At 44.1% G+C, this 26,388-nt stretch overlaps 4 protein-coding genes across 4 annotated transcripts; 2 read left to right on the top strand and 2 right to left on the bottom strand.

Moving 5' to 3' along the window:
* Window positions 1-2,390: 2,390 nt before the first annotated feature.
* LOC111605124 (N-alpha-acetyltransferase 20) lies at window positions 2,391-3,513 on the bottom strand. Its single transcript, XM_023323480.2, has 5 exons — window positions 3,233-3,513; window positions 3,036-3,151; window positions 2,852-2,981; window positions 2,659-2,795; window positions 2,391-2,591 (listed from the first exon to the last, which is right to left on the bottom strand). The coding sequence occupies exons 1-5, from the start codon at window positions 3,283-3,285 to the stop codon at window positions 2,500-2,502; spliced, it is 528 nt and encodes a 175-aa protein (XP_023179248.1). The 5' UTR covers window positions 3,286-3,513; the 3' UTR covers window positions 2,391-2,499.
* Window positions 3,514-4,003: 490 nt separating this feature from the next.
* On the top strand, window positions 4,004-6,278 carry LOC111605123 (dual specificity protein phosphatase MPK-4). Its single transcript, XM_023323479.2, has 5 exons — window positions 4,004-4,460; window positions 4,569-4,700; window positions 4,778-4,877; window positions 4,947-5,656; window positions 6,034-6,278. Exons 1-5 carry the CDS (start codon window positions 4,346-4,348, stop codon window positions 6,135-6,137), a joined length of 1,161 nt encoding a protein of 386 aa, XP_023179247.2. The 5' UTR covers window positions 4,004-4,345; the 3' UTR covers window positions 6,138-6,278.
* A 719-nt stretch (window positions 6,279-6,997) lies between these two features.
* On the bottom strand, window positions 6,998-8,352 carry LOC111605141 (splicing factor 3B subunit 4). Its single transcript, XM_023323521.2, has 3 exons — window positions 8,194-8,352; window positions 8,043-8,126; window positions 6,998-7,987 (listed from the first exon to the last, which is right to left on the bottom strand). Exons 1-3 carry the CDS (start codon window positions 8,225-8,227, stop codon window positions 7,083-7,085), a joined length of 1,023 nt encoding a protein of 340 aa, XP_023179289.1. The 5' UTR covers window positions 8,228-8,352; the 3' UTR covers window positions 6,998-7,082.
* A 155-nt stretch (window positions 8,353-8,507) lies between these two features.
* On the top strand, window positions 8,508-25,248 carry LOC111605157 (dmX-like protein 2). Its single transcript, XM_023323540.2, has 15 exons — window positions 8,508-8,740; window positions 12,366-12,583; window positions 12,649-12,797; window positions 12,870-20,030; window positions 20,108-21,181; window positions 21,235-21,459; window positions 21,519-21,881; window positions 23,157-23,421; window positions 23,492-23,576; window positions 23,646-23,915; window positions 23,984-24,053; window positions 24,120-24,194; window positions 24,321-24,454; window positions 24,530-24,613; window positions 24,850-25,248. The coding sequence occupies exons 1-15, from the start codon at window positions 8,654-8,656 to the stop codon at window positions 25,048-25,050; spliced, it is 10,461 nt and encodes a 3,486-aa protein (XP_023179308.2). The 5' UTR covers window positions 8,508-8,653; the 3' UTR covers window positions 25,051-25,248.
* The last annotated feature ends 1,140 nt before the right edge of the window (window positions 25,249-26,388 follow it).

Genomic DNA, 26,388 nt, shown 5'->3' with positions numbered 1-26,388 from the left:
GGGTTGTTGCAACCATTGCCGACTGCCAACTGCCGCCTGCCGCATTTGTACTCATCCATAACAACAACCACGAGAACAACAACAGCAGCAGCGGCAACAAATACAAATAATTACTTTCTGACATGAGTGCGCAATTTATGTACAATTCGTACATTCATCCAACCATCCATCAATGTGTACAAATGTCGCTGTACCCCGTTCGGTACGCCCCTGGCAGTTTATCGCTTCGTATGCTTGCATTCATACATACGCTCAACGCTGTATGTACGTTCGTTGCTGATGCCGTTGTTGTTGTTTTTGTAACGTTCGTGTTCGCATTCGTTCGTTTTACCATCTGCGTCTTTGGCTCGGCTTTAGCGTCATTTGCGCTTTGCCGCATTATTCGTTGTTGTTGTTGTTGCTGTTGCCTGATTTTTACTTACCCTATTCGTCGTCGTCGTCGGCGACGCGTATAGCAGCTGCAATTTAGCTCTGTAGCTGTTGACTGTTTGTGGTTCGCTTATTTTTACCCTATGTTCGGTTTCTCGCACACACACACATTTGCACGCATACAATGGCACATCAGTATCCGTCATGTTTGGCGTTGTAGTTGCTGTTGCTGTGGGGCGCAGCGTTGCCACATTGCTGGCAAAAATTCAACTTGAAACGAGTTTTACATGCATGAAATGGGAATATGAAACTAAACGACTGAGTCTCAATCTCACAGTGAATCTGAATGTGGCTCTATTGTGCCCACATATTCGTACCGTAAAATTTTTAATGACAATTAGATGAGAAGACAAATGGTCGGCTGCTTCATTGCGCCAAAGATACCCTACAGTAGCACAAAGCAAGCTGAATTTTTGTTTCGTATGTTAAGAACAGATACAAAACACATACTTATACACATGCACATTTATACTGGTACAAGTATACACAGACACACTCACACATACACATACACAGCTAGAGCGTGACACACGCGAAAAAGAGAGAAGGCAATCCACACGTTGCTGTCCGTCGCTCATCGCATTGCGGCCGAAGCGGCGAATATATTGGGTTTGGAAATTTGTTTAGATCCACTTACAGAGCCAAGTACAAATGGCTCTACGTACTACGTGTGTGTAATACATGCATATATATACATATAAGTATTTACATGCATGCATATTTTCTCATATAGTTTTTCATTCGTAGTAGCATACATATTTACAAATATATTGAGTACTCTTCTTACGTGCATTCATCTTTTATGCTTCCTCTTATGTCAGCTCCAATTGTTGAACCGTTACCTTACTCATTTATTTCCACTTACACATCCAATCGTGTACATGCATTTTGCATAGGGATATTTATTTATCTACTGAACACTAACAAATAATTTCCCTTATTTGAGTTTAGGCACGTACAAGGTTTGAAACGGTTATGAAAACCCGTTATTTCCATTTTAATTAAAACAGTTTAACTCCAAAGTAATTTTATTTTCACATCAATAAGTTAGCTGATTGCTTAGACCTTGGCAAAATAACGATTTCTGCACTATTTTCGTCTTGAATTTAATATTTATGATAAGTGCTGTCATTAGCTGCGCTTACAAGTCGAAAATCTCAATTCAAATTTTCCTGGGAATCAAAGAGTTTGCTAAACGGTAATTTTTTAGAGCGAGATAGTTGACTTTGCCGTGTTCTAAAGGAAAAAAAGTTGGTTTCTTCTGTAATTGGGCTTTTGTTTTATTTTTCAAAAACTAGTCTACACACACACGCACATATTTTCCTATATATATATATATATATATATATATATATATATAAAATCCTAATATATATGTATATTTAAACATTCTTCTGGACAACTATAAATTTATTAAATTGGACCTACAAATTTAAATTGGAAAAGAAATAGAAAATTGCTCAAAAATAAATATCTTCCTTGTTTGTTACGGATGGAGAAAATGTTCCGTTATTCGCATTTAGCTTGTTGCCGCAATTGGTGGCGCAACTCACGCATTGTCACCTGCAAAAATTGATTGTTTTCTTTTTTAAATTTGATTAGAACAAATGACACAGATATGCAAATAGATAATATATGATATAAGGTTAGCTACAATTCGTAAAGGATAAACTATATTATTTACCTTAAAGTTTCAGTGAGAACATTCGTTTTGTGATAGTTATGTAATCGGCATTAAGAAGTCTTATTTACTGATAACAAATTCATGTAGAATTATATATATATGTATGCGTATAAGAAGTATTATTAACATAATTATGGATTACAATATCTGTTATAATCCAACTAGGAATTTTGGGTGATTCGAACTAGGGGTTTTCTTTTCTTTTCTTTTTTTTTTTGAGAGTTAGCAAATTGATTTGTAGGGTTTATAACTCCAGATTAGATACAATTTTTTTTGCTTTTTTTTTTTGTTGCCGTTGTTGAACTAAAAATTTGTAGGCGAAATGCAATGATGAATCAGTATCATAGTTAAACATAAATGCGAATGCGGGCAGTATTGGGTGGATATCAATTCATATCTATATCTTCCAATCGTACAGGTTGCGTATATGGTATAACAGATTCCTTATTCACATCTCGCGACAGCGCCTTTCGCATATCTGTAACCAGTCAAATACAATCAATCAATCACTCACTCGTTCAATAATTTAGATTCTAAGCACTTGCCATACGCATCCTCGTCCTGTTCACCCCAGTAATACTCAAGTATGGTACGATATATAATATAGCCTAGATTTTTGTACATATTTATGGCCACTTTATTGCTTTTACGCACAAAAAGATCCACAAAGTATGCGCGTTTTCTGCAAGAACAAGAAATGGTTTAGACCTAGTTTATGCATATATATATAATAACTACTTCTCGGATATATCCTCTAGAAAGTTCATTAGCAGCCCTGCCAGACCCAATCGGCGGTAATCGGGCGAAACGGTTAGAGCCGTTACATGTCCATGCCAATTGTCCATATGACCCTCAACTTTGCCCATAACTGTAGAACATTTGAATATATATATGAAAATGGTAGTCACATATCTGTACTTACTGTAGCCCATTATGTGTCCACTGGGTGATTCAGCTAGTTGAAAGTACTCCGGCCATTTGGCCAAATATTGTGTGTAAAATGAGAGCCCGTATGTTTCTGTGAGCGGATCAAAATTCCTGAAATAGACTAGCTGTATTTGTGCCTTTGTACATGTATATATATATATATATATATATATACACGCACAGTGTACTTACACATTATTGTATTTGAAGAGGTCATCACAGGTGAATGGTCGCAGCGTAGTCATTTTTTGTTAATTTTTCTTCCTATTTGATCTGTTTTGTGTGTTAGCCGGTGCCGTCAACGTCGCGGTCTATTTATTAGAGATAATTGGTCATTGTCTATCGATTGCACAAAGTGAGCGCATTGAATGTTATCGATATTGCACATTAGTGTTCCCCTAATAGCTTTGTTGAAGTCAGATCTGTGTTTTTTTGTAAGTCAAACCAGTATTCTGCTGTTTTGTCAGTTTTCTTGATTTTCAGTAATCAGCTTGACATATCTTTATTTTTTTAATAGTATGGTACATAGTCAGCTTTTTGAAACATGATTAATTATTGTGTTATTAATGAACAGGCGGATGTGTGCAAGCTAAAATATAAGATAATTTTTACATTTCCGTAAGTTTTAGCCATTTAACGGCTAGTTTCTTAAGAATTTAGCTGTTTACAAGCTTAATTGAAAAACTAGCAATTTTTAGCACTTATTATCGTGCATCTCTTCAATTGGCTATCGATATTTTATTGTATTCTAGAATTAGGGCACATGGTAATGCATTGTACAGGTCTTCTGCTCGGCATTTATCAGCATGACGTCATAGCTGTCATGTATGGCAAATAAAGCCTTTATTTGTTTAGTCAATAGAATCTTTTTATAAATTAATATACGCTATTTGAATACTATTCTAAGGAATATTATTATAAATAATTAATTAATCGTATTTCTGTGGATGTTGTATGTTTGTATTTGTGACGTCATGCGCAGTGCGAGTCAACAGAGTTGCGCACAAATTTGGCGTTATCTGGTGGCCCTCGTTAAGTGCGGATCAGGGCAGCATGAAATTTTGTGCTTTACAAGTAGAAGACAGCAACAGCGCAATGCCATTTCCAATGCTGCGGGCGCGGCGTGTGAGGAGCTGCCATTAAACGAGGAGCAGCAAATAGTGTATCAACAAGGAAAAAACGGCCACAATTACCATGCAGCTGTCAGTTGCAACAGTGTGAGCGCAATTTCGCAACCGTTAAGAGCAACAGTTGCCGTTTTTGTTGACTGTCGTTGCAGCCCGCTGCTGCCCTTGAGCGTGCAGCATGGAGCCTGCAACAGCAGCGCGTGGCAAACGACAGGACAGTGGCACATTAACGCGGCAGGACTTCAATGGCGGACCCGTTAGCATAGATGAAGTCGAAACGGGTTTGTTTCTGGGTAAGCCGCAGTAGCTAACTGACCATCTGTTATATATACATATATACATACGCATATAAGTATGAACATGAACATGAACGTATATATATATATGTATCTATATTGCAGGCAATTTGACGGCAGCTACGCACATGGAGACGCTCAAAGCCTTTAAAATAACACATATATTAACGCTGGACTCAGTGCCTCTGCCGCAGCATATTGTGGAGGCGAGTTTCCTAACAACCAAATACGTACAGAGTATGTGGGAGTCAAATATACTATATACATAGATATGTACCCTATTAAGCATTGATTATATATTTGTATTATTGCAGTTTCGGACATGCCACGCGAAGATATCTTACAACATCTGGAGGCTTGCGTGCAGTTCATAGCTGGGGCCTTGGAGCAGCAAAACAATGTCCTCGTCCATTGGTATTGACAACAGATATATTGATATACAGACTGCTTTACCTTATATATATATACATGTACATTCCGTAGCTACTTTGGAGTCAGTCGTAGCTCGTCGGCAGTGATTGCCTACATGATGAAACGTCATGGCCTGGACTATCAGCCAGCATATGAGCTGGTGCTGGCCAAGCGCCGCTTTGTTCAGCCCAATGCGGGATTTGTGGCACAGCTGAAGCTCTTCCGCCGTATGGGCTATAAAATCGATCCCAACTATCAGCGCTATAAGATGCATCGCTTGCGTCTTGCTGGCGAGCAAATGCGCAAGGCTAAAATCTTGCCACAGAGCTTCCATAGTGTGGTGCGTCCCGATCCGGATATCACACGTGAGAATCCCGAACCAATTGTTTTTCGCTGTCGCCGCTGTCGACGTGTGCTCGCCTCCAAGTCTCATGTGCTGGAGCATCGACCTCGTGGCATGCCACATCAACAGGAACAGGACCAGGTACAGGAGCAAGAACAACAGCAAACGCTTACCGAAACCACTGGATCAGGCTCGGAGCCGCGACTGCTCGACCAGCTGGCGGAGCGCATACGCAAAGCGTCGCTAGGTTCGCCCAGTCACGAGAATCTCGTCACCGCCGCCGCTGCTGCCGCCGCTGTCTCTGGCTCCAGCAACAATTGTCGCAGTTTACTATTTGTAGAGCCCATCGCCTGGATGCATCGCATCATGTTGAACACCCAGGGCAGACTCTACTGTCCCAAATGCGAGCAGAAAATTGGCAACTTTAGCTGGGTGAATGGTAGGCGCAACAACTCTTATAAGCTCCTATATCAATTGTCAACTCTTATCCATTGTATTGTAGAACAGATAACTCTTATACTTATTATTGTATATCTTATACTTATTGATGGCCAAACTTAGCCAGCTGATGGCTGATGATAGGAGAGTTTTCTCTTATACTATTATATAGACAATCTTATTTAGACGTCTTATAGCCATACATCCTTATTATTGGCAAGTTTAGTTCTGCGAATGGCAGGGACAAGTCTTAAACTTATTTTTGCTTATATCTTATACTTAATAGCTTTGCGCATGGATGGCAAGACAACTCTTATATATATATCCAGTAATCTTAGGCCTGACCGACTATATCTATCTATATATTTGTCTTTGCAGCCTGCCAATGTCCTTGCGGCGAGACGATGACGCCAGCATTTTATTTAATACCTTCCAAGGTGGAGCTCTCCAAGGCCGTGCAGAATGTGCAGACAACGGTCTAAAATTTGTCTATATATATATATATAAATACGTATAACTATATACTGAATGTATGCGGCATCTGTTGGATTCCATGTTATAGTTAACTAATGAAATTCTCGAATGCTGATTTAATTATAATTAAGGCAAATGTAAATACATATGTGCACCATATATATATGTAAATCTGATAGCTATATATATATGCGTGTGTATATACACATCTGTTCCAAATCGAAATCGGTTTTTGTGCTGTTCCATGAATTTTTGCATTTGGCATTTGCATCGCTTTTTGCATTATCCAAAAAAAAAAAAAAAAAAAAAAACATAAAAGAAGAGAAAAAGAAAAACAGTTTATTTATAAACGTTATTGTTAATTATTACTAAATGTATTAAGATAATTTTGAAGTAACTTTTTGGACAAATATTTTGAGTAAACAAAAAACTTGTGAACATTTTTCGGTGACAATATTTAAAAGAAAAAATGAAGAGAAAAATATAAAAATTGATATATTATATTATTAATGCTATATATGTTGAATGTGCTATATGGATATAGTAAATCGATATTATAAATGTTGTACAACATGATTCGATCCGATCTGATCTGCAGTCAAGATTCATTTAGCTGTGATCTTTTAAATATCGGATATCGGATAAATCGTTTGTTCTTTATTCAAAATGTTACGAATAAAATAAACCATCAAGAAAAAGAAGTGGAGAATAAGAAAGATGTTTATATGAAGTTTGAATGCTCTACATATACAGATTTGCTAAGTTATATAGACTGGGATACTAACATATTTCTGTATTCGAAATATTTATATGGATCTCTCTTTCTCTTTCTCTCCCGTGTCAATGATCAAAAGAAGTTTTTGTTTGGTGTTATAAAAATTTGTGGTCAGTTTTATTGGGTCGTCTAATTAATTGTATAACTACGGGCTAAGGCTATACAATAGTTGGATGACCTAGTACTGATAGCCATCCGGTTGATAGGGACGAGAGAAGGGAGCCGGTGCGAAGGGCACGGGCGGCGGACGCCAATTTGTTGGCGGTGGACGCGGCGGCGGTGCTGGCATGCCGGGTGGTGCCCAGGCATTTGGTGGCTGGAGCATGCGTGGCGGCGGCGGTATACCCATGGTGGGAGGTAGTGGCGGCTGACCACCGGCCATGGGCGGCAGCGGTGGCGGCGGTATGGTAGCTGGAAAAGGTGTAGGCTGCGGCACCGGCGGCGGTGGTGCTATCATGCCCATGTTATTTGCCGACACGGGCACCACTGGAGGCGGCGGTGCCATCATCGGTGGCGGCATCATTTGGCCTGGCATAACAGGCATCAAATTCTGTACGGGCGCATCTGCGAACAGTTGATGTGGTCGATCCGCATGTGCCGAGGGATTTTGTGCGGCCAGCAAACGTTCAGCTGCCGAGCCATGGCGCTCGCCCTTGTGATCCTTCTTAAAAGCGTATGAAACCGAGATGGGACGATTGCATAGATATTGTCCATTCATGGCATCCATGGCAGCATCGCTAGCCTCGAAGCTCGCAAAATTGATGAAGGCAAAACCTTTCGATTTTCCCGTCTCTGGATCACGCATAATCTTTGGGGTTTGCAGGATCACTCCAAAAGCGGAGAAGGTATCATAGAGTAGCTTCTCATCCACTTCGACGTCTAGATTGCCAATGAAAATGTTGGCGCCAACGTCGAGATTCTTTTGATGTGCTGATGCCTTGTTGACTCGTATAGGTTTGCCATACAGCTTAATCATATTCATGATTTTGATCGCATAATCAGCGTCCTCTTCGCTTAGGAACTCAACAAATCCGTAACCCTGATGCATTTGCGTGACCCGATCTTTGGGCATGTGCACGTTGACTGTAAGACACAACAGTTATGGCAATGCAAACGCCGCTTATTAGTTGCAACTTACCAACTGGACCGGCTTGAACGAACAGCTCCCATAGTAACGTCTCCGAAACTTTGTCGTCTAGGCCGCCGGCATAAATGGTGGCATCTATTTTGGAGGGGTACGAAAACGTTTCAATATAACAAGTAGATGCATATGTACAGCTGTGGCTTACCTTGGTTACGTTCAGCAATTGGACCAGCGGCCATTTTGCTATTTGAATATACGCCAAACTAATACAGAACCAACAACTATGATTTTACAATTATTAACTCCATGCAAGCAGTCAAACTATACACGGTATTTGGATTGTGCAGTGTTGCAAATTATTGGTCGATATTATTATATATCGATAGCAAAATATGTCAAATAAGCAGACAAATGTTTGATATCGATAAGGTATTTTGCTTAGAACATCATACCTTGTAGTGTACGTATCGATACGACAGTTAGATACTAACACCGTTCGATAGCACTAGTCGATAGCGTCCATCACTATTTGGCCTACATTTTTATGTAATGTCACTCATCACTTTGTTGTCGTTTTACAAAGAAAAAATCGTGCTAGTAACCAAACCAAAGAACCAAGAATATTACTTTGTGCGCTGTGATGTGATATCCAATTGTAACAAATAATGAATTGTCATCAAATATTGAGCGGTGCCTGCAATGCGGGTGACCGGTGCTTCGCAATTGGCTCCGTGGAAGGCATACCATTTACAGTAAGAATACGAGCGATTACGATTACCAAGTTTTTTTTCCATTTTTTTTGCTGTTCGTTTTCGTTTTTATCACGCATCCATCATATTGTACAACCTGCAAACACACGCTCACATACATGCAACCACCTACATACGTACGTGCGCGACAGTCATATATATATATATATATATATATATAATATATACATACATATATATATATATATATATATGTATAAATATATATATGTAGACTTGTATTTATGTAGGTACGTTAGATACTTAAGGGTACAACCATTGTATGTACCACATTTTCCAATAAGATTGTCATTTTACGATTTCCAAATGGAATATCCAATTCCGATCGGCCCAAAGGGGATTTTAATGTTTTTATTTACATATGCATGCTTGTATATACACGCTGAGTGTGTGAGTACATATAAATAAATGTGATGCTTGGCTGTCACTAGCTGTCGCTGTCGCTGCCCGTCCGTCCGTCCGTCCGTCTGTCTAGCTGTGGTCAATTAAATCCAAAGCAAATTATTTTTTTTTCATTTTGTGTAAATTCGATAACAACAACTGTTAACTGCTTCAGCTGGTGTTGTTGTTGTTGTCGCTGAATGCTTGCGTGTGTGTATTTTTTCTTTCTGTTTCGATAAATCCAGCAAACAAACAAATTTTCACGGTATTCCAATTTGAAATCAATGTATTAACATGTTTTCTGGCTTTTAATTACATTTAAAGGTCAAGTGCTTTGGCTGTAAACAAGCCTCTCACGTTGCCTTACGCACTCATGTACACACACATGCAGAAGCACACGCGCACGCATGCATACGCAGCTTTTGCGTACGTACATGTAAAATTCGATTGGTCAAATGGCCTTTGATGCCCTAAATTCGATAAACATACATACAACTAGGCACATCTCTGTCTCTTTATAGATATATATATATATATATATATATGTGTGGGTGCTTGTAAGTTCGTGCTGCCCTGCAGCCTGCAAATGCAATCCTCGCCAAATGTTGTCAGACAATCAAAACGTCAATAACAAATAAATTATACATGGCCCATAAAATGCTGCAAAAATTCGTTTTTCGTTTATCGTTTTTGTTTTTTCTTTTATTATTATTTTGTGTGCTTTGTCGTGAGCACGCATTTATAATGTGGCGACTGTAGCTGGAGTCGTTTATTTTTATGATCATGTATGTGTGTCCGCATGTCCGTATGCATGTGTTATGTACATACAAACATATACATACATATCAAATATTAATTACTAACGGTAACCCCTTCCACCCATACACGCGCGCTGTTTGCGCTTATTTGTTTACCGCTAGCGCCTGAGATCTGTTTCTTTCTTCTCTTCATTTTTTTTTTTTTTTGTAATTTAGAAGTCACAAGCATAATTAACTCGAATAGTTAAATAATATATATGTAGAAATAAGGGTGGCAACACTGCCCTTCCGCCCGCGCACACTATTCTTATTCATATTATTTATTGTTTTTTTTTTCTTTTTGCAAAAAAATTAATTTGAAAATGCCAACAGCTGCACATGACTCTGTGTGTGTGTATACAGTGTGTACACATCTGCATTATATTCTGTAATGAGCTACGAGCCGCCGCCGCCGCTGTTGACATTGCCACCCATTCATTTAACTATGTAAATGCCATCATTTCAATTGTATTTTTATAATATTTATGTATGTGTGTGTTTGTTTGTGTGCACCAACTATTAATATAAAGAAACAAGAAGAGGCATAGCTGAACTTGAAAAATGGGCAGGCACTCACACATGCACACACACACACATATGTATACTGTGGCGCCATCTGGCACTGGGCGGCACAAGTATCACAGCATTGAGCCTTGCTGGCCTTGACGCAAGAAATTATCCGCAGCCATATCTTGCTTTGGCTCCTACTTAAGATAATGAACACACATGTCAGAGGGGGGAAACAGCTCAAACTAAACTCAACTAAAAAAAATAAATAGAAAGCAAGAAAGAAAGATAAGGAAACGAACCTACCTAACAGCAGCTGCTGCTGCCCAATAGTTGAGCGACTCTTATACAAGGGCAACGATTTAATTTAGCTTTTCTCAACATTTTTTTATGATATCGAAAAGCGAAACCTTTCCTGTACAATCCGGTATGAAACCAAATTGGTCTAAATTAGCTTTATGCCGGAATTTCAATTTTAATTTGCATCCATACGACTTCTGATGACTATTCAAATGAATTCTCAACATTTTTTTGGTCACAGCCATTTATTGTCTCAATTATTATAGTTTAATGGGTATCATAGCTGTTGTACCTGTTTGCATATATAACATATATATATATATATTTTTTTTTTTTTATATATTTATATATTTATATATTACATCACTCGATGACCCTTTCTTCGCAATAGCCTTGTCCCAGTTCTGAGTCACAGTTCAAAGTTGGTCCTTCACGGTCACTTGCTGTACCCCTAGCCGTTCCCCTTTCACGTCTTCCAGCGTCTCCTTCACTGTGCATACATACACACATCTAATCGTTCGTTATCTTTATAATCAATCTATAGATATGGTAAATGATGCATACTATATTTTCTATTATGTGCTTGGCACGTGACATTTGCTTTTCTAAAAGAATTTGTCATCAGTTTGTTGTTTATTTGATTCATTTATGTGCCTAAAAGTTTTAGAGAGAGAGAGAGAGAAAGAGAAAGTGAGCTAAGTGCTTGTTCTTCTTGCGTTTCTTACAACAATTCTATAAATGTCTGCGGAATAAGGCTTTTAGGTTTTCCCATTTACTTTAAAACTGATATCAACATGACTAAAAGCCTCTGCACTCCTGCTATCAATCGGTATAGTCTGTCAATCAGCTAATCAGACAGCGAGAATAGTTTTGTTTTTCGTCAATTATAGGAACTAAACAGATTTATTACTTTTTTAGCAACAATCTAATCAGAAATTGTTAAATAGTTGATAAGATATGATTTATATGTATACGCAAACAGTTAGTCAATCGGTTAATCAATCATCAATCAGCACAACCTGATTTATTTTCTTATTATAAACTCATTAGTCCCATCTGTAGCTGCAGGCTATATGCTATAGGATATATGTATTTATATATGTTATTATATAATTCCTACATCGCCCACACAGTTGATCAATCAGATGATCAATCATCAATGAGCACAAAATGATTTTATTATAAATTATTGATCGAAGCGTTAATCAATCAAGTAGCCCTTAAGGGTGTTCACATGGTCGCTGAATCACTTAATCAATCAATCAATCAATCAATCAATCAATCAGCAGAATATTATCATTACGGACTGTTTAGTAAATGTCTATGAAACATTAAATTGATGAGATCATATGCTGCATGATGTAAGCTTGTGTCTACACAGTCAGTCAATCAGTCAATCAGTCAATTAGTCAATCAACCAACAGAAGTTGAATTGTTTAATAAATTGATTCGTTTTAAGTATATAAATAGTAGTATGTGATGATTGATGAGCATTTGAGTCAGTCGTCAAGTAGTTAATCAGCCAAGATATAGAAGTATTTCATGGTTGATAATACTGTTACGATGTATATATAGAAGTGATTCTGGATGATTAATGAATGTTTCATTTGCTTATTCAACAGGCATATGCCGCCGGCTGCAATGTGGTCATTTTGGCGAGCACTTTCGAACGCGTCCAAATTATACCGGGCGCCAATCACGGCTATGTAAAGATATCGGCCCTCGACTGTAGCACCGATACGGGCAAAATTGCGGCTGCCTATGAGAATAAGATTTGCATTTTCGAGCCTACGCCAGTGATTGAGTCGAGCAAACATAATACACACTTTCTCGACTACAGGTGAGTGCGAAAATAGAGACAGCGGTGATTGATGGTGATTGAAAGTTCGTTACACAATCTTTTAGATGGGTGCAGACGGGTTCATTTACCAGCCATTCGAATGTGGTGACATTGTCCTGGAACTTGGAGGGCACACGCCTTCTAACAGGTGGCACGAATATACAGCTCTGGAAGAGCAAGTCGCCCACACACCCGCAGGAGGAGGAGCACACGGGTGAGGAGTGATAATACAGATACTATTCCAGAAAGAGTTTTAACTATTGCCTTCTCTTCCGGGTTTTGGCAGGCGTTAAGTTTGAGATTGGCGAGAGCAAGGAGACCAAACACACGTCCACTTCGCAAGGGGATGATGTATCCACGTGGGAGAACATATGGTCCTGCCAGACGGCCATACCCATTTATCATATGGCATTTAGTCCCGATGGCACTTTGTTTGCCACCTGCGGCCGCAACGATCGTCTAGTCAAGATCTGGTACGAGAATAAGCAGGTGCTATTCCCAGCCAAAGCTCCACACGATGCCGCATCCGGCTCTGCTGCCGGTAGCGCAGCAGGCGTAGGAGTCGGAGTCGGAGTAGGAGGACCAGTTTCAGCTGGAGATTTAAATTTCACATATGTGTACATCGCACATCCGCGCGCTGTCTCGAACATTGTGTGGAGAAAGACGAGCAAATATATGCCCAAGGGCTCGGTGGCCAATATGCTGGTCACATCGTGCCTGGACAACATTTGTCGCATTTGGATTGAGACGGTGCTGCCAGATGATGGCATGGTCAATATGACACAATTTGATCCGCTCGCCTCGCAGAATCCCAAATTTCGCACGCATCGGCACAAGCATCGATTTATGCAGCGCTTGAAGCACATGAAGACCTGTTTCCATTTGCGGCGTCACATGAAGGCTGGCGTCAATGCATCCGCCATTGGCGGCGGCCATGGCGTTGGCTCGGTACCAGGCAGCTCGGGCAGCGGCATGGGCGGTGCTGGCGGTGGTGGTGCTGGCAGTGGTGCAGCCGCTGTTATGGGCAGCTCACCGGCCAGCTTTAGCAACTACCAGGGACCGATACCATCATTGCCCTCATCGTGCAGTGTGCACGATTTCCATTCGTATGGGTTTCAGGGATCTGGCGTAACGCCCGGCATGCATTTCCACTTGGCGGCATCGATAAACGCCGAGACAGACATACCGCTGGTGCCGTCTATGCAAACCTCCGATCCGGCCAATCAGAATGTCTTCATATTGCACTGGCTGAACAACAAGGAGATGCATTTCACCCTCCAAGCTGAGGCCATACTCCAGGAGCTAACCAAGAAGGTCATCGATGAGGAGAATGGCAATCATGCCGCAGGCAGTCATACAGGCGGTGTTGCCGCATCCTCTGGCGTCGATCTGCCCGACGATGTACAGCCACCGCACAAGAAATTCATGCGCAACTCCAAGTCCGTATCGGTGGATGACAGCGGCGAGGAGTACAGCAAGTATTCACAGCACACGGCTGCAACTGGCGCTGGTTTGCATTTGAACTCCATGTCGAACACAACATCGCAAAACTCCTTGAATCAGGATCAACACAATCCGATCACACAGCTGGTCGATTCGCTGGACAATAAGATTGAATGCCTGCTACGGGATTGGCATCAGAGTCCCGATTTGCTCTTCGCCATTCACCCAGTTGATGGCAGCTACTTGATATGGGTCATCGAATGGCTCGATGACTATTATCCCGGCTCGTACAGACAGGCGCAAGTGTCGTTCTCTACGCGCATACCGTCGGCCTTTCCACTGGGCGATGCCATGTCCATGTCCACCACGGTCAGCCTCTTCAATACGGGCACCCATCCACTGGCCTTCCGGGACATTGCCAATAATGTGCGCAGCAAGGATGAGTTCCATAAAGGTGGCAGCGATCAGAACTCATTGCGCAGCGATCAAAACTCCAATCAGCAGTTCGACAAGCATGACGAGCACGACGAGGAACAGGATCAGGAGCAGCAGGATGATGATGACGAGGATGATGCTGCTGCTGCTGGCCAGCCCGAGGATGGTGGCGAGCGCAGCGGTGCAGGTGGTGCAGGTAGCAGCAGCTCGCAGGATTCAGCTGCTGCTGCTGCCGCCGTTGGCTCTGCCCTGCCGCTGAACGTGTCGCCGTCGGTGTCGATGGTAACGAAGCACTCGAATGGCACACTCAATCTGTGGCAGCTAACGTTCGCCTTTAAGACAAAGTTCACACAAGTATTAAGCATTGGCCATGTCAGTCGTGCCTCGGGACATCGATTCCGTGTCAATGACATCACCTGCCATCCGGTGTTGCCGCTGCTCGTCTCCACCTCGCATCACAATCTGTCCGACACAGAGGCCAAGTCACCGATGTCGCCCTACGAGCATCCACTCGCAGGTGGCAGCGGAGGTGCATCGTCAGCGGCTGCCGGTGGCGTTGCCGGTGGCGTTGGCGGTGGCGTTGGCGGTGGCGGTGGCGGTGGCTCTGGCGGCAATACGCCCAATAGCGACAAGGATATATTTACGCCCACGGGCTTCTGTTCGGAGTTGATCTTGTGGCGTGTGGATTCGGTGGGTCCGCTGTGTCATTCGGGCGGCGTTAGCGAGTTGGCCCGCATCAATTCACCAGAAATATCCGCCTTTAGCAATGTGGCCTGGATACCCACCCTATTGCCGAGCACCACCCTGGGCAGCTATAGCAATTCGCCATCCGCCTGCTTCGTGGCCAGCGATGGTGAGAATTTGCGTGTCTATCAGGCAGTCATTGATGCTCGCACCCTGCTGGCAGAGATCTCGTGCTCGGAGAACCTAAATACGCTGCACAAATCCCATTCGCTCTCCTCGATGATCTCGAATGCCTCGTCCACGCTGAAGGCGCAACGCTCAGCGCTTCACGACAAGCTGAAGGTCGTCTCGCAGCAGTCAACAGCCCGTCCGGGCTGCATCCTACAATTGGACGCCATCTCGGATGCCAAGCACGATTGGCAGAACACGCAGTTTCTGCACGTATTCCAAGCACAGCTAATTACGGGCGGGCAGCGTGTATCTGTGCCGGATATGCACGATCTGGAGGAGCCGAAAATGAATGCGCTGCTCGAATCGGACATGGATGCCATTGTTGATCTGCAGCGCAATGTGGACTTCGAGGAGCCCTTCTACATTGTGAACATTGAGAAGACGTTGCGTGGCAGCACGATTCACATGTGGCGCATTGTCATCAGCTCGAAGCAGCAGAGCTCGTTCCTTTCGGAGACGGCAATGTATGTGCCGGACAGCAATTTGACCCAGGAGCCGGACGACGCTGAACAGAATGCGGGACAGCCGCGACGCATGTCCCAGGGTGCGGAGACATTAACGGGAGCCGAGCACTTTGGACCGCATGTGGAGGCGCCACACATCTCGATTACCACAAAGAAGGTCTGCACCCAGGAGCTGCCATTGCCCGAGGGCGTGGACGTCATTCATGCCTCTCCGGCTGCTGGGCACTTGAGCAGCTCCAGCATTTATCCCGCTTGCTTTGCACCGTACATCATTGTGACCGCCTGCTCGGACTCCATATCGCGATTCTGGAAGTGCGAGCCCGCCGGCAGCGATGCCTATCACTGGTCCGAGTGGAAGATGTTCAGCCGCATCCAGCAATCGGCCATTGAGATACCCGGCCAGCCGTTGAACATTAGCGCCGCCTACTCCGGTCGCATCGCCTGCGCCTATAAATATGGCAAGAGCTTCACTCGACCCAATCGCGGCGATCCGGATTCACGGTACGTCAATCTCTGTGTGGCCATCTACGAGTGCGAGAGCAGCGGCGGCAGCGAATGGGTGCTGGAGGACACGATTCACTTGAAGAACGTCCATTTGCCACGCATCAACATCGGCCACGGCATCGACCTGAGCTATCTGCACGATAGCCGCTTGTTGGCCAAGAAGCAGCGACTCAATCAGGTGCTGCACACCTTTGCCCACGACCAGGAGAGCCGCTCCCCACGCAGCGGAGAGACCACACCAGAGCTGGCCACATCCAAGCAATCGGCTGCTGTCTCGGGTCTGCTGACTGTGCCCAGCTTCAGCACGCTGCAATCGTTGAGGAAGAGCATTGCTGAGAATGGCAACACCTGTCCGCTGACCCAGAAGCACCTGGTTCAACTGGACTGGGTCTCCAAGGAGGATGGCTCACACATCCTAACTGTCGCTGTGGGCAGCAAGATCTTATTGTATACGCCGGTTAGCTCGGACATTGCCCAAGCGAACATCAAGGCCATGAAGGAATCGCGCTCTGTGAATCGTCCGATATTGCGTAAGGCGAGCTCGCTGGCGCAGCCGAACTTTGTGGACGAAATCCGCTGGATGAAGCTGCGCCAGATCGATTTGCAAACGGCCGACGGTCTGCCGCCGCTGCCCATGCAGATCTCCTGGGTGCGTGATGGCATCCTGGTCGTGGCCATGGACTCGGAGATGCATGTCTATTCCCAATGGAAGCCCCACTATGGCGCACACTTTATGTCCGCAGCGGCGGCGGCGGCGGCAGCAGCTGCAGCTGGCGGCTCGGGCATGGACGACATGACCGATACGCGCAACTTGCGCGATGAGGATTTGCGCTCGCTGGCCAACGAGTCGACGCAGATGCGCTTGAAGAATGTCGCCTCGATGCCGCTGATCAGTAAAGTGAGCACGGCGAACTTGCAGCTGCTGTCGCAGCGGCGTCTCGCTGCAAATAGCAGCATGGCGAACATGAATGGACACGGCCAGGATGGCGTGGGCGGAGCAGCTGGTGGCTTTGGTGGCGATGCGCCGCCCAATGATGATTATATGACAGACTTTGGCCTGTTTCAGGCGTCGCGCATTGCGTGCCCCGTGCTGCCGCAATATCATCCCAAGCAGCTGATGGAGCTGCTCAACTGCGGCAAAATCCGCTGGGTGAAGGCGATTCTGGCTCATCTGGTGCGCTGCATGAGCGGCAGCGGCAGCAGCGGTGCAGCCAATGGTCTGCCCAACGACGAGGACGGCAGCCTGGCCGGCGGTGCTGGTGGTGCCGCCGGTGCTGGCGGTGCCGGTGGCGGCGCTGGTGGCAGGCAACGCAGCTGGTCCAGATCACGCACCCTCAGCATCAGCTATACGGCAGATACGAGCAACATACAGGCGGAGCACCGTGGCAGCACCACACAGATACCAGAGGAACTGATGCTCGACTATGCGGAAATCAATTCCATACCACCTTTGCCGCTGTGGGTGCTGCTCAATGCCGATCGCGAGCAGCCGGGCAAGCCGACGAACGCTGCGGATGGCGATAAGGATTATGACGAGCTCTTCGATATGCACAACTCCGATGACAATCTGGATGAGCTGCTCTGCGATGGCGAACAGAAGCGACAGGAGCGTCGCCTTTCACTGCCCGACAAGCACTCCATCTCGCATTTCGGACCACGTCAGGGTCAGCTGTTGTCGCGTCTATTGACCCACACCCATCTGCCAGGTCTGTCCTCGCTGGACCAGATGCATCTGTTAGCTCTGGCCGATACGGTCGCCACGTGCAACACGGACTTCTCGGACAAATTTGCCGCTGACATGGGCAAGAATCAAAGTCAAATGGGCACCGGCGCTGGCATAACTGGCATTAAGGAGCAGGCCACCGAATCGCTGGACGATTGCGGTCTCCGCTTCCTCCTCGCCATGAAGCACTTTACGTATTTGTTGCGCTGCCTGCCGCTGCAGCAGCGAGCGCAATTCCAGCGCCAGGGCGTCGGCACAGCGAACATCGTGTGGGCCTACCACTCGGAGAGCGAGGAGGAGCTGCTGCATCTGATACCCAGCTATACCAAGGGCGATCTACGCTGGGCCACGTTGCGCGATCTGGGCGTCGGCTATTGGCTGAAGAACATCAATACGCTGCGCCGTTGCGTCGAGAAGTTGGCCAAGTGTGCGTATCAGCTGAAACAGGATCCATTGGATGCGGCCATCTACTATTTGGCCATGAAGAAGAAGTCCCTGGTATGGGGTCTGTTCCGTTCGAAGCGCGATGAAAAGATGACCACATTCTTTGGCAATAATTTCGCCGAGGATCGCTGGCGCAAGGCGGCATTGAAGAATGCCTTTGTGCTGCTGGGCAAGCAGAGATTCGAGCACGCCGTCGCCTTCTTTCTGCTGGCCAACTCCCTAAACGATGCGATCGAGGTGTGCATGAATAAGCTGGAAGACTTCCAGCTGGCACTGATCATAGCACGACTGTACGAGGGCGACACCGAGGGCTGTTACTATCATCGACTGCTCAACGAGCATATCCTTGGCACGGAGGTGGAGACTGGACGATGCGACTTGACGCGCGCTCATCCCGATCCCTTTTTGCGCTCCATGACATACTGGAACCTGAAGAAGTACCAGGAGAGTCTTAACACCCTGCTGCTCAATGGCGTGGGCAGTCTGCATAGCTGCTATCGAGAGGAGGATCTATTGCGTCCGGAGTCGCCGCATGCCACCAATCCGAATGTCTTCAATTTCTACATCTATTTGCGCACGCATCCGCTGCTCATACGCCAAAACATTGCCATTTCGGCGCAGGAGAAGCGCATTGCACACGTGGTCCTATCGGGCTTTAGCTATGCCGGCGAGACGGGCTCCAGGCCAGTGGCTAGCGATAAGCAGCTGCAGCTAGAGGATTCGATTACAGCAATTGAGCGTCAGCTGTACTTTACGACGGCTCATGGTCACTTCAAATCTGGCTGTCCGGCTCTGGCATTGGAGGTGCTGAACAAGCTGCCCATGAAGATTAGCGATACCGACGGTGCTCCCGTCTCTAGCAGCTGCAGCGTCGTCGACACATCGGAGCAGGGCGTGGCCAAGGATGAGCTGATCAACTCGGGCATTATGGATCAGTGGCAAACGACGGCCAAGGCGGACCAATTCGATTGGGGCGCGCCAGTGTCCAGCCAAGTGGAGACCAAGTTCGAGATTAAGTGGGACGATGACGACGAGGATGACAATGATAACGATGATGACGGGGATGGTGAAGTGGCTGCAGCGGCAACTAATAACGACAACGACAACGATGATCCCGAGCTGGTGACCCCGCAGCCGGGCAAAGCCAGCAGGACAAACGATTGCAAAATGGATATTATGGCGCAGCAACTGAAATTTGTGGCCTGCCTCAAGATCTTAATGGAGGAGCTATCGACGCTAGCGACCGGCTTTGAGGTGGATGGCGGTCAGCTGCGCTATCAGCTGTACATGTGGCTGGAGCGTGAGGTGGAGGCACTGAAGCAATTGTGCAACTATTGCAGCTCCGAGCAGGCCAACGACACGGGCGATCCGGATGCCAATGATGCCAAGGATAAGGACATGAATGCCAGCATCTATCCGTGCACAGAGCGACCCACTCTGCACGAGATACTCATGCAGGACAAACAGGACTTCGAGGCCAAAGTGATGCGTGCCGCCAAGCGCAAGCGTTGGCTCAAAGGTGAGTTGTCACAGTGCTATCCATAGCCATAGCCAGACACTGTTGATCCTTCAACTGATCTTCTTCCCATTCTGCAGCTAATGAAACGCTATTGCGAACTCTGCTCAGCTATTGTTCGCTGCATGGCGCCAGCGGCGGTGGATTGGCTTCGGTGCGCATGGAGCTGGTCCTGTTGCTGCAGGAACTGCAGCAGGAAAAGACACAACAGCAGCTGCTTAGCCCGTTACCCTTTCCCACAACGCTGCCGCTGTTGAGCGCCTGCGTGGCGGGCAATAAGACAGTGATTGCAGATCCCATTAAGTATCTGCAGTCGCAGACAGTGGACATGCTGCAGAGCATCATTAAGCTGTTGCCATTCCCGGGCATCGAGACGAGCGCCCTCAGTGAGATCTTTGTGCTGCGCGATCTGGCCGTAGCACTCTCCTCCTGCATCTATCAATCGCTGTGCGATTCGGAGAGTTTCGTGGTGAACAACGCCACCTTCAATGGCTATCCCAGTCCGGGCATTGAGAACATAGCCAAGATCAATTCATCCTTTGAGTGCAGCTATCTGGTGGGCAGTCGCAATGCGTTCCACAGACGGCGCAAGTATTCCACAGATGAGCCTGCGGGCATCTGCACCACACCCTCCAAATGGCCGGGCGTAACAAATTTGCGTGCGCTGTTGGCGCGCGAAAAGGACGAGGATGTGCCGAAGCTGAATGTGCTGCTGCTCGAATCCTTCGTATCCACCTACATGGCATTGTTCATCTACTCGCTGTCCACCTGCGATAGTCGCTTGCTCTATCGTCTAAGCGGTCAGAACTTTACCAACGACACGTGGTCGACGCTCTTCGGCGGTGGCATGAAGAAGCTGCTGATCAAGCCGGCCTCCCAGCCGCACGCCCACGTTCAGGCACAGGCGCAAGCGCAAGCAGCTGCTGCTGCTGCGGCTGCTGCCGGCGAGGATGCGGCGGATGAGAATAGCGTTTGGAATACGGTTACATCGATAACGAAGCAGCGCATGAAGCTTAATATGAAAATCTTGGGCAGTTTTAGCCAGAACAGCACGTCGAGCAACATGAAGGAGGACAAGCCCACATACAGGGAACAGTTTATGCCGCCAGAGACATCCATGCTCTCCTACTTCCTCATGAAGCCAACCAATACAGGTAAGTTTCCATATCGCATTTTGTAACTTGTACTAAATGGCAAACGTTTGCAGATTGTGATGACTACGACACGGATGATTCGCATGAATCGGATGGCGAGGAGGAGGAGGATGATGATGACGATGTCAATGTTAGTCGCAGTCAATTGAAGCCCAAGGACAATACCGAGCATACCAATCCCATGTCCTATTCGTGGAGTATTCTACGTCTGGCGCTCATCAAATTTAGCACACACAAAATTCAGGAGTTTGTCAAAGTCGCCGGCATCGAGCTGCAGGGTGAGCATCATGCAGCATCTTCATTGAATTCAGTTTGTAATTTGAAATTCGCTTTGCAGATCTTCCCGTCATAAGTCCGCTGTCGCATGAGGTGCTACGCACACTGAATCGCTGGCAGGAGTTTGCACTGAACGATTTGATTAGCCGCGGCCCGCCCTCACGGCATTATATACCCGGCTGCTATGCGGAGAGCGGCATCAATGGCCTGGCCATACACAAGTATCGATCGCTCCTGAACAAGGATAATACACCGTTTATATCTGGCTCGGCGGCGGGCCCCATACGACGATTGTGGAACTATCTGGTCAGGCAGGAGCCCACACAGGAGGTCTTCATCAAGAGCATCTTTGGCAAGAGCACAGAGAGCAGTGCGCGCAGCATCCATCATCACAGCCATCACAATGATAACGACACCGACGAAGGTGTGTATTCCGTACCAAAATGTTGCTATTATAATTGTTGTTGTTGCAAATTCCTCTAAGTCAGCACCACCCGCAGACCCAGGGTCTAGCCAGCCAGGGTCAAGTAGTCGAGTAGTTGAGTAGTTGCTAGTTATATATACCCGTATACATACATACATATATATATATATATATGTATATATATGATTGATATTTATATATATATATATATATATATATTTATGTATATTTTTTGCATTCCGATGTATATATTTTATTTAGTTTACGTATCAGTTTTACCCGCTTAATATTTTGCAGTCGCTTGTAAATTTATGATTATAATTTTATTATTATTATTATTATTTTTTTTTTTGTTCGTCAATGCTTCGTGCATTGGGCATTTACAGCCTGGCTGTAAATGCATTTGTTAAAAACTTAGTTTTCTTCTTGTTGTTGTTTCGTTTTAAATAGTTAATTTGAGGTGGCAGATGTTACTTAATTTTAAAAACTTGTTATCTACGAAGTATTACGCAGAAGTATCCCAACTTTCTTCCATGTTTCCTGTTTTTTTTTTTATTTTTTCCTCCTTGTTTTAACCAATGTTAAATTATTTGTGATTTTCATTTACCAGTGAAATGTATTAAAGCAAAAAGAAACAAAAAACGTTGTAGTTATATTATTTTTATTTGATTGTTGATTGTTGATTGTTGATTGTTGATTATTGATCGTTGACTGTTGACTGTTGTTGTTTGTTTCTTGTTTCGAGACAAATTCCTCGGAGGAATAGATAAGCCGTTAATCGATAACATTTGCACTGCTTGAGGCGAATGTTAAGACGAGTTGCACATGAACTGCTTGAAGTGGCTGAGATTGCGGCTGTTAACTGCCAGCTGTTAACTGCTAACTAAATAACTGCTTCAACAGGCAATTACCAAATAATATACTTGATAAGATAATCGTAATCGTAAAGAAGAAGCTCAATTAACACCTTGTTGTCAATTGAATTAACAGCAGGGCTTAACACCCGGCAGGCAGCTAGTGAAGAAAAAGCAAAGACGAGGAGAAATATAAAATCAGATTTGTTATTTATTAAATTGTTATTAATTAAAGTAAAATGTAATTAAACTTATGCTCTGGCTTAACTATAAATTATATTAACAACTCTTGCTTACATGCTTACCCTTTCTCTCTCTCTCTTTCTCTTTCTTTTTCATGTTTAAATCATCTATCTCTCTCTCTCTCTCTTTCTGTCTGTATGTTTGTCTGTCGCTCTCCTTGTCTGTTCCGCTCGCTTAGGCCAATCGCATTCGACAAACGAGAATTCGGATCATATACGCATCATACACAAGGACCACGAATCGATACTCACATTCTGTTTGAAGAACAACAGCTCCTCGATGATTGCCTTTGCCAATCCTCGAGAGATTCAGGAGTTCGATATATCGCTGCTGCTCGAGTCGCCCAACTGGTATGAGGATGAGTGCGAGTATGATATGATGAATCTGTCCAAAGACGCAGACACCAATAGCTCCGCTTTTCTCATCATTCAATCGCAGGATCAGTGAGTCGATAGCATCAATGGAACCTATTAAGCCAGTCCTAATCCCAATACCTTCTTTTATGCTCCACAGGCAGCCATTTGGCACGACCAGCGGCTATAGTGAAGCCAGTGTAAGCACGCAGAGCGCCTCACAGTCGGGCCGCGGCACATCTATGGTGAGTGTTCCCACTTTACCTACTTGCAGTCATGTGCTCAATCTCTGCTTCCTCTTCTCTCTTCGCCAGGTGCTGCGCCACAAGGTGGACAATGTGAAGCGCATGAGCGCTCATCCGCTGATGCCGCTCTACTTGACTGGCGGTCAGGATGGCTCTGTGCAGATCTGGGAGTGGGGACATCAGCAGCCTGTCTGTTGTCCACGCACTTCTGGCACCTTTGCCAAGGTCACGCGCTGTCGCTTCTCCGAGCAGGGCAACAAATTCGGCATCGGCGATGGCGACGGCAACCTAAGCCTCTGGCAGGCGGGCACAGCCTCCCAAAACAATCGATCTTTCATTGTGAGTCTAACTATACACATCTTTATATATGGATTTATAATCTAATTGGTATTTCACTCGCTCGTTAGACCTATCAGTGCCACAATAAGGCGCTCTCCGACTTCGTATTCCTTGGCTCTTGCAGCTTGTTAGCCAGCGGTAAGTGTTGCCGTCAAGCTCAAGCAAACAACTTACTTATGCAGTTGTCTTTTAATCTTTCAATAGCTGGCCAAAGTTCTGAGAACAAGAACATTAACATTTGGGACACGCTGTTGCCGCATAAGAAGTCCTGTGTGTCGGGTAAGTGTTCACGCGCTGACTGCTCGAATGAATATCAAGAGAGCCGAAATCAGTTATTCATTTTGACCTAATAATAATGTATTCTTTGATTATTTATTCTTATTGATTTTTCCTTCTTGCTTTTAGCTTTCACGTGCCACGATCAAGGCTCATCCTGCTTGGTCTTTGCGCCACAGCATCAGGTGCTCATTTCCTGCGGCAAGCGCGGCGACGTTTGCGTGTTCGATGTGCGACAGCGCACGCTGCGGCATCGCTATCAGGTGAGTTCCAAATATACCGATATATTTACTCTTATCCTTATTCTTAACTAATTGCAATTAATATCACGTTCGCAGGCACACGATAGCACCATCAAGTGCATTGCGCTGGATCCGCACGAGGAGTTTTTTGTCACGGGCTCCATTGAGGGTGACATTAAGGTAAGCAACGACTTGAGGTGCACAGCAGACGTAACTTAATTTAAGTGAATGTTGGTGGACTGAAAGCTTGTAATGATTAGGAATCGATCACTCATTTGATTGTCTTGATCAACGCTTAATGCTTAGGTATATGATTCATTGACTGACAGATGACAAAGTTACTGACTCATCAGCACTATTTGTCTTTATAATTCTGATTTATATTCCATTAATTGTCTGATTGATTTGTATTGCAGATATGGGACATGAACCAGTTCATGCTGATCAATACGTTCCCGCATGAACATGCCAAAAACGGATTCTTCAAGCACACCGGGCAGGGCGTTAGCCAGGTGTATGTGGATCCATTTGGACGACTCTTCTCCTGTGGCTCCGACGGCTGCATGAAGGTGCGGCTGCTTGTCGAGAAAGATAATATTGTGCACTCCGTGTATTAGAAAGAAAAACTAGCAACAACAACTACAACAACAAACATAAACATAAACATAAACATATTTTGTATACTAATTATGTGTCCGTCGTGTCCTTTGTCTGTGTATCCTGATTTTCGCTTCAAACTTTCAATATATGTACCATGTGCTTACTGTATGTGTGTGTGAGTGATGTGTGTGTGTGTGTGTGTGAGTGGGTGAGTGAGTGGGTGTGTGCATGTGTGTGTGTGCGTGCGTATTTTATTACAAGTTTTTTGTTTGTTAAATGTTGATTATTATATTTCTTTATTATATACATATATACTTATATACGATTATGATGATGATGTTGATAATGATAATTATGATAATGATTTTTTTTGCTGTTTTGTCTCTTTTTCCAACAACAAAATAACTAATTAACGAATTCATGTTCGATTCGTTTATATTCTATGAGTATTTCCTAAACAGACTATATTACCTATATATATATATATATATATATATATATATATATATATATATATATATATGTATGTATATATATATATATAAATATATATATAAATACTATACCTATACATATGCATATGCATATACATATATATGTGTGTATATTTACTACTTATATGCTTTAAATCAATTATTAATTATTATATATACAAGACATTCTGCAGTATGATAAATTATATGCTTATGAGAATATATTTATATAAACTATATATTCTATATAATCTATATTCTATATATATATATATATACCACAGACACACACACACACACATACAACTATATGTGTCTGTGTGTGTGGGTGTGTATGCGTGTGTGTGCGCGTTTACTTATGTCTTTGTGTTAAACTTTGTGCAACAATTTTGTCTGTTAAATCAATCAAGATCTATATATAAATTATATATATATATATATATATATATTATATATATATATATATATATATATATATATATATATATATGTATATATATGTATATATATGTATATGTATATCTAAATCACTAACTAAATAAAGTGCAAAAATAATAAACAAAAAAAACGAGCGAAAAAAGTATTAAACGAATCTGCAATTTGTTGTCTTATTTAACTTTAGTCTTACACACAAACAAACACACACACACACACACATGCACATGCATACACATGCATCCACATACACACATATACATAAGCACACAGTCTATACGCATTACTTTTCTATATATTTGCAGTTGGGGATCTGTTTAGCTCGACTAGCAGATACCCTAAATGCTGCAGCTGTTAAAGATTAACTGTAATATGCTTAAGCTATATATAGTATACAAGAAACTGCATAGCAAATTTGTTGTCGCCAGCTTTTAAAGTCTGAAAAAA

This window comes from Drosophila hydei, unplaced genomic scaffold (assembly GCF_003285905.1).
Source record: "Drosophila hydei strain 15085-1641.00,03,60 unplaced genomic scaffold, DhydRS2 tig00000237-arrow-arrow-pilon, whole genome shotgun sequence".
NCBI classification, from domain to species: domain Eukaryota; kingdom Metazoa; phylum Arthropoda; class Insecta; order Diptera; family Drosophilidae; genus Drosophila; species Drosophila hydei.
Note: the sequence above shows the minus strand (reverse complement) of the source record. Positions and strands in the feature narration are given on the sequence as shown.

Coding starts and splice junctions, on each gene's coding strand:
- LOC111605157 (XM_023323540.2), top strand. CDS start 8,654: ATGAATTGTCATCAAATATTGAGCGGTGCCTGCAATGCGGGTGACCGG. Junction 12,798..12,869: donor GCAGGAGGAGGAGCACACGG/GTGAGGAGTGAT, acceptor GGGTTTTGGCAG/GCGTTAAGTTTGAGATTGGC. Junction 24,195..24,320: donor TAAGAAGTCCTGTGTGTCGG/GTAAGTGTTCAC, acceptor TCTTGCTTTTAG/CTTTCACGTGCCACGATCAA.
- LOC111605123 (XM_023323479.2), top strand. CDS start 4,346: ATGGAGCCTGCAACAGCAGCGCGTGGCAAACGACAGGACAGTGGCACA. Junction 4,878..4,946: donor AACAATGTCCTCGTCCATTG/GTATTGACAACA, acceptor TACATTCCGTAG/CTACTTTGGAGTCAGTCGTA. Junction 5,657..6,033: donor CAACTTTAGCTGGGTGAATG/GTAGGCGCAACA, acceptor TTGTCTTTGCAG/CCTGCCAATGTCCTTGCGGC.
- LOC111605141 (XM_023323521.2), bottom strand. CDS start 8,227: ATGGCCGCTGGTCCAATTGCTGAACGTAACCAAG. Junction 8,127..8,193: donor AATTGCTGAACGTAACCAAG/GTAAGCCACAGC, acceptor CCTCCAAAATAG/ATGCCACCATTTATGCCGGC. Junction 7,988..8,042: donor CGTTCAAGCCGGTCCAGTTG/GTAAGTTGCAAC, acceptor TGTGTCTTACAG/TCAACGTGCACATGCCCAAA.
- LOC111605124 (XM_023323480.2), bottom strand. CDS start 3,285: ATGACTACGCTGCGACCATTCACCTGTGATGACCTCTTCAAATACAAT. Junction 3,152..3,232: donor CTCTTCAAATACAATAATGT/GTAAGTACACTG, acceptor AGTCTATTTCAG/GAATTTTGATCCGCTCACAG. Junction 2,592..2,658: donor ACAGGACGAGGATGCGTATG/GCAAGTGCTTAG, acceptor GACTGGTTACAG/ATATGCGAAAGGCGCTGTCG.